This window comes from Corticium candelabrum, chromosome 12 (assembly GCF_963422355.1).
Source record: "Corticium candelabrum chromosome 12, ooCorCand1.1, whole genome shotgun sequence".
In the NCBI taxonomy this organism is placed as follows: Eukaryota; Metazoa; Porifera; class Homoscleromorpha; order Homosclerophorida; family Plakinidae; genus Corticium; species Corticium candelabrum.
In genome coordinates this window covers 7,405,160-7,412,130 of record NC_085096.1, presented here as the reverse complement: position 1 = coordinate 7,412,130, position 6,971 = coordinate 7,405,160, and the positions used below count along the sequence as shown (strand labels likewise).

General features: G+C 40.8%; 2 protein-coding genes across 2 annotated transcripts; both read right to left on the bottom strand.

The window, feature by feature from the left end:
* Positions 1-1,468: 1,468 nt before the first annotated feature.
* LOC134188109 (RNA-binding protein, mRNA-processing factor 2a-like) lies at positions 1,469-4,213 on the bottom strand. Its single transcript, XM_062656300.1, has 9 exons — positions 3,986-4,213; positions 3,801-3,878; positions 2,937-2,990; positions 2,782-2,844; positions 2,557-2,707; positions 2,443-2,500; positions 2,326-2,383; positions 2,131-2,252; positions 1,469-2,059 (listed from the first exon to the last, which is right to left on the bottom strand). Exons 1-9 carry the CDS (start codon positions 4,076-4,078, stop codon positions 1,981-1,983), a joined length of 756 nt encoding a protein of 251 aa, XP_062512284.1. The 5' UTR covers positions 4,079-4,213; the 3' UTR covers positions 1,469-1,980.
* A 737-nt stretch (positions 4,214-4,950) lies between these two features.
* On the bottom strand, positions 4,951-6,109 carry LOC134187706 (uncharacterized). Its single transcript, XM_062655858.1, has one exon. The coding sequence runs from the start codon at positions 6,107-6,109 to the stop codon at positions 5,072-5,074; it is 1,038 nt and encodes a 345-aa protein (XP_062511842.1). The 3' UTR covers positions 4,951-5,071.
* Positions 6,110-6,971: the final 862 nt, after the last annotated feature.

Below are 6,971 nucleotides of genomic sequence, written 5' to 3'. Positions count from 1 at the left end.
CCCTAAGTAAGCCCTCTTGATCCATGAGAGCATGAAGAAGGCGTGAACTATTTGCTGCATCGCGGCTGACTAAAAGCATCTAATCTTGTAGTGACAACATTCTTATGTCATGGAGCTTGCAGAATCTCCACCAAGAAAGAAGGTCCACAACTGCCTTGGCATCTGTAGCCGCCATTTCACTTTGACAGCCTCTGGGAATTTTGCATTAATTAAGGCATGACAGTTCCAACAAGTACTGCTCGTTCTGCAGAACTGCTAGAACTACCAATCGAACCCTATAGAATTTCTCTCCCCCCCCCCATTCCCATTCTAGAACTAGTATTCAAACGCACCCTTGATAGCAGCTGCACTGCCTTTTCACATAGCATGGGTCTTATAACAGGAGTTCTATCAGGATTTCCTTCCATGTTTAAACCACAAAAAAACTGTAGCATCCAACTGAGGTTTGATCCTCACCCAAGCACATCAGTTGCAATCCCATTTCCATGGTACCTTTCTAGAAGTTTAACAATTCTCCATTTCTTCTTGATATTACAGATAGCCTGTTCTCCTCCATTAAATGCTTGGGCAACTATTGTCATACATGGGCGTCTCTAGCATCTCAATTGCACATATTCTGCAATATGTCTAGCATGCTGGCAGTTCCTCAGTTCACAAAAAAAAACATAAACATATTTATCCAAACCAGAGTTCTAGCCAGGACCTTCTTTACAGTCATTTTGATGATAGGTCATTTGGGACCAAATGACCAAGGAGCAGTGCCATGGAGTGTTTTTGTTACCTAAGCATACTATAGAAACTGCAGGTGGCAATGTGAAAGGAAAGATCTAGTTTATGCGTTGTACAAATACAGTTGCACTAAACTATATGTAAAAAGCACCTGAAGACAAGTGTTGGTATTGTAATCATATCTACACTAAATAGGTCACCAGTGAATATCCAATTTGCACTCTTAATTAAACAACAGTTGAACAAAAACAGATGTTCCTGCAGTTTTAAAAATTAAGCTTTGGTTACCATATTGCTATGGCCTTGAACATAGACATACTGCTTTGCTTTGATATGGTTATAGAAAATGTAAGTAATGTATTGTAAAAAGTTGTTAGATCTTAAATACAGTACAATGCTTGCGAGCAAGCCATCAAAAGCAATTATGGGCGTGGCTACTAAAAGTCATTGTGGGCGTGGTTATTATTAAAATTAGTGGCAAAATCCTGGCTAGAACCCTGCAAACATTTACATAGATTTACATAAACAGTAATCAGTCTGTCACAGGCCAGTGGGAAGCATTTCAAAAGTGGTCCAGCTTAACATGCGCTAACAGGGTGTGGTCCAAGGATAGCACACCAAAAAGACAAATATTACTGATAGACATTAACTAATGTACTGCACAATGGGTTCTTGAATAATAGCTCTCGACTAGCAACAATTATACTCTAATACTGCATTGCTACGCAATGACCTCAGGGCAGCCCAAATAGCAATTGATTAATTAAGTCAAGATTGTAGTTTACTTTTTAACTATAAATATTAGTTACTTAATCACCAATATTTTCAACAGGAACTGTTGGGCAATCATCGACTGTCAGAAGTACAGTGTTTGAAAGATGGTTCGGGATGGTTTGACCAATTAGAACCAGACCAACAGAACCGATTTCTGTATGGCCCTGAAATAGGCCTCTGTTGGAGGTTCACTCTAGAAAAAAAGTGGTACTGGCTCCTACGGCCCTCTGTCATTAGTCACTCAGTAAGTTTGCCTGTTCACTTTGGCCTTTGATCCACTCATCATATCTACTTGTACATCAGCTTTTCCATGTTATCCATTGTCTCATACAATCTTTTCTGATTATGTTGTTCTAAACTCCACTGTCACTGTCTGTGTGTCTATCAAATTTTAATTAAATAAGCAATAGCAACTGCTAAAGAAAGCCTAATTTCAACAAGCACATACAAAAAGGCACAGTTCCTGTAGCGACGATACTAGCTTACCTGGAAATCTACAAAACATACTGGTAAACCTCCTTTAGAATATAGTCGAGCCCTTTTAAATCCAGGATACCTAGACAACACATTACACAACTAATCAGCCCATGCAAACACTTCGTATTTGACAATCACAGCAGTAAATACCTTTGAAATAGTTCTTTCATATCTTGTTCCGTAGCAAAGGGACTGATATTGGCTACAAATAGTGTCGAACATGGATGTGCTGCTCCAACAGAAGTTGCAGAGGTGGGACTTGGCAGTGCGCCCTTCAACACACCAACACACCACACCACCAAGAATGCAGAAGCCATAACAGATCATTCAAAATTGGCTGCTAACCATGGGCATTTGATGTAGTTGCATAGGTTGAGGAACTCCTAATTCACCTATGGGGATTCTAATCAATGAGATAATGATGAAAACATCCACCACTATGCCGCTGCTTTGCTGACTCACCCTTGATGTTGCACCCAGCCTTCACTAGGAGGAGCGGGAACATAGCTATTTACAGGATCTGCACAAAACAAGTTAGATAGACAATTGCAATCTTCATTGAATCATGCAGCTAACAAGAATGAGTGTGCTGAAATCTGGCTGGTCCTGTCGGTATTCCCATTGGAACTGGCCCACCAGCAAAGTGTCTTCTCACAGCTACTTTTGTATTAGAACGTGCAAATTCTAGTCTAAGGGTCTGTGGGAGATCGGGATCAAATTTCTGGCCCTGCAAAAGAAATTTGTTAGATACGTCAGTAAAGTAAAGTAGATCAGTAATTAATTAAGATTCATCAGTCACACCTGGAGAGCAGCTTTGGCTTCCTCAGCGCCGGCTCTATTTTCAAACGTGACAAACGCTACCGGCTACAAAAAACAATTGTTGGCATTCATAACTAACTAGTATGTTCTAAATAGTCTGTTGTCTTCCAATTTTCAGCTGTAGTTCTATAGCTTACCATTGGAGGTCTGCCAGGTTTCCCCGTCAATTTCAGCAACGATTGCTCATAGTCCTGAAAGACATGCTCAGATATACAGCTCCACACAGCCATATACTATTACAAATTAATCCATATGACAGTCCAAGTGTTCAGCCACCAACTACAAATAGTAGGCGGGGTCTTAAGTCATTTCATAACAATCCAATCAACTCTAAAATCAATCAACTTTCAACTGCCTACGTCTGCACTCATACTTACACTACAGAGAAATGCAGAACAGCGGACACAGATGTCAAACTAATTCGGCAGACACTATCGTACTAATGAAGAGGGCGTGATCAGATTGAAAAAGAAAAGTGCGGTTTCGTCGGCAATCGCTCTCATATCCCTCACGTGATTTTTAATCGATGATGACTACAGTCTGGTGACTAGCCTGTGCATGTGGGAGCCTGATTAACAACAAGCGTTGCAGCGAACCGCAAATTACAAATCCGACGCCTCGAAGCCATGGCAAAAAACCGCAGCTGGAAGACGCAGCGGGAGAAGTGAAGCAAAAAACAATACCTTACGACGCAGCAAGAAAGAGAACATATAGCGGCGCGACGTTAGGTGTCCATGGTTCAAGCAGATGATAGCGATAATTAGGTTGTAAGTTGTAACTGGTCAGATTGTGGAGACAAGAGTGGGGTGGTGGCTCAAAACCAACACACAGCACACCGCAAGTCATCGTGATGGCGTCATACTATTCGTGAATCGAAGAAAAAAATTGATAGCGGACACAACACACAACGATAAGAGTAAGTAATTAGCAGAGAATATTAGGCATCTTCGATGCAACGGCGTGTTTTGCCGACAACATCGGCGTGTCGTGCTGTAGCTCACCTTGAAACACCGAAACAGAAGGTACAATTCCCTCGGCTTCACATCGAGAGGAAGTCCTGACACGAACAGAGTACGGATCTAGTAACAAAACATGTCGAACGCCCTGGGCAAACACGCAGAGACGCAGCACCGTCTCATCACTGAGCTTTGCAACAGACACTGCAGATAAGCAAGCTAGCACTCACTTCTTCGTCTCTTGCACACTCCGCAGCCTCTGCAACGTCGGGATTGGCTTGAGCTGTAGCCTCTTCACGATCCCCATCCATTACTAGTAGCATGGATGGTCGTGACGTGACGGTGGAAAGTGCGATATGCCGCTCCAGACTAGCGCTAGTGCAAATGTGCAGAAGGCTGAAGAACTGTGCAACAAGATAGATGCCGGATGAACACGCACGTGAAGGCGGACGTAACGAACAACGTAACCGACAAGTGGAACAAGCGATGGACAATGCCGATTGGTCACCCGCCTACAGCGTGTTACATTACATTACATCGCCCACGTAGATCGACACCACTGATTACGTTATGACGTACACACGCACGTGATAAGACATGCCCAAACCATCTATCTAACGCACACCACAAACTCGCAACTAAGCGCTACACTAGCAGGTATGCTTTCTGGAAGAAGGAGAAATAATCCAACTTGTTCAAGCATTAGCGTCTGCAAATATTCATACTAAGTTAATTAACTTAATTAATTAAGTACACCACAAACATACATTTCATACCAGTGTGAAATTTAGAAACAGCAAGACAATGATTTGGAGGTCAGAAATTTAGCTGCAGCTGTTAACTGACCTTTTAATCAAATTATGCATTCTTTGTCTGATTCTTTACTCTTTTAATTGCCATATTACAGTACAATACTGGAGCACAGCGAAAAAGATGAAGCCATGGCCACGTACCAGAAGCAGACAGACAGACAGACAGACAGACAGACAGACAGACATCCGTTGGTCTTCCTTAAATTCTAATGTTATCATTTCTTCTGACTTGCTTATCTTGTAAACTACTAGACTTTTAGCTAGGACTTGCTTAGTTTGATTTAGGTTGTAACAGTTCTGATTTATGCTTAGTTTGATTTAGCATGTAATATAGTTCTGATTTATGAAAATATATTTCTTTGACAGACAGACAAACAGACAGACAGACAGACAGACAGACAGACAGACAGACAGACAGATTTGTTTTATTGTCATCAAACGTCACTACTTACATCACTTGCTGCAGTACTAAAAGTTCTACTCTCCTACTGTTCTTCGTTTTAATTAATGAATAGAACTATGAATGGCTTTGTCCATCTCTAGCTTGTCTTGTCCATCCAAACAATTCAATGAAAGCCTAGATAGCTTTCTTAAAACAACTCTACTGTTACATTTCTGAATAATCACAGAAAATCTTCTTCTCCAATAGCTTCTAAACGCTGCTTCATTTTTCCTTCCCAGCATGTCTTTGGACTTCTTTGCAAGCTCATTTAAAAATTCCTCTGCTTTGGGTCCCCAACGACCAAAGTGTTCGAACACCAGAGGAGTAACAAAAGGCTTAGAACCATCTGGTAATGATTCTTTGCGATACTTTACTTCCTTCCTTGCCTCTCGTTTTGTTGCTGCATATCCACATGTCGTGGACGCTTCCTTGATGGTATCTTTGCTCCAGGGATGAGCCATAGCAACATCTATCTCTTTTGTTGTTCCTGAGTCTACGTCGTAAAATGTGATGTCTGGTCTATCTTCAGTGTGGATGTATCTGTGTCTTGGCTCAATCTGGTGGCATATGAGCAAATCGCTGAGACACTCGCTCCATCCAGAAACTAGGGTGTTGTGCGTCCAGACAGGACCTCCCCCATACTTACATGTAATCAAGTGATATCCTTCTCTGTCCAGCTCTGCTCCACACTCACATTTTACAAGGAGCTGACTGAATGGCAGACAGACACCCAACCTCAGACAAGACGCTAGACGAAATTCATTCTGCTTTAGTGCGTGCTTGTCTGAAGTGGGGACTGTTTCAAGCCATCCTCCCGCCCCTCGTCCTTGCAAGGATCTCATTCTTCCCGCGTCCTTTTCCTCAACTATTCTATTGGTAAATGTTGCTGCTTCCATGCAGGAAATGTCCGTTGATAAACGATGCTGTAGTTTCCTGGGGTTCTTGATCATCTCCTCTAGAGTGTGATATATAACTTCTTCTTCATCGTCCAAGTTTGACTTGGGAGGAAGATTAGACACTGCTTGATACAAGGTTGACCTTATGGTAGAGGAATCATTCTTAGGGCTGCTTTGATAGAGATTTTCTAAGTCTCGACACATTGACAGACAGACAGACAGACAGACAGACCAAATGTCCAGACTCGTAGATGTTCTATAGAAAAGTGATCACATGATCCCTTTTAACCAATTAGTAGTTAAATATATAAATTGTATTTAGTTGTTAGTTGTTTTTTCTTGCTTCTATTGTCATAGGACAAACGCAGTTAGCTATTTGCTATTGTATCCTAGATCAAATATGAAAAATATATGTATTGGCAGACAGACAGACAGACAGACAGACAGACAGACAGACAGACAGACAGACAGACAAAACACACTGGAGACGATGATTTTCGATCAAGCTGCAGCAATGCAATTCAAGTGTGATCTCTAGGAAGATGGCAGTAATTTCAGCTGGACAAAATCTTGCAGTGTCCTTAACAAATATCAATTTGTTTTAAACTGTGGTTAAATGTATTCTGACCCCCCTATGGGTCATCTGTTGTAGCCTTAAGTGTTTGTTGTTGATTTAGAGGAACTTTACTTAAAGACTAGCTTTTAAGCTTTTGATGGAAATTTCTTTGGATTTGAAATATATGTATTTGACAGACAGACAGACAGACAGACAGACAGACAGACCCTATTTATTAGTCTCTGGAACATTTTAAATAGTTTTGGTTGTAATAAATAAAAAAAGCATTCATTTATGAAAATATATGAAAAAGACAGACAGACAGACAGACAGATAATTTATTCTAATACAGATTCTACTTGTACATACGCTAGGATTTTTTAAATACACATCAGTCCTTGCAAACAACAAAGTCATTAACTAATAGACATGACTTTGAATGTCAAAATCAAATAATCTATCTATATCACCATGATTAGGTGACAGTTTTGAAAGTTTTATAAGAATAAC

Bases quoted from the DNA above. Each gene is read 5' to 3' on its own strand.
- LOC134188109 (XM_062656300.1), bottom strand. From the start codon at position 4,078: ATGCTACTAGTAATGGATGGGGATCGTGAAGAGGCTACAGCTCAAGCC. The intron at 2,708-2,781 runs GTGTGACTGATG...TTTCTTTTGCAG, and splicing joins AAGCCAAAGCTGCTCTCCAG to GGCCAGAAATTTGATCCCGA. The intron at 2,060-2,130 runs GTATTTACTGCT...TGTGTTGTCTAG, and splicing joins ATGAAAGAACTATTTCAAAG to GTATCCTGGATTTAAAAGGG.
- LOC134187706 (XM_062655858.1), bottom strand. From the start codon at position 6,109: ATGTGTCGAGACTTAGAAAATCTCTATCAAAGCAGCCCTAAGAATGAT.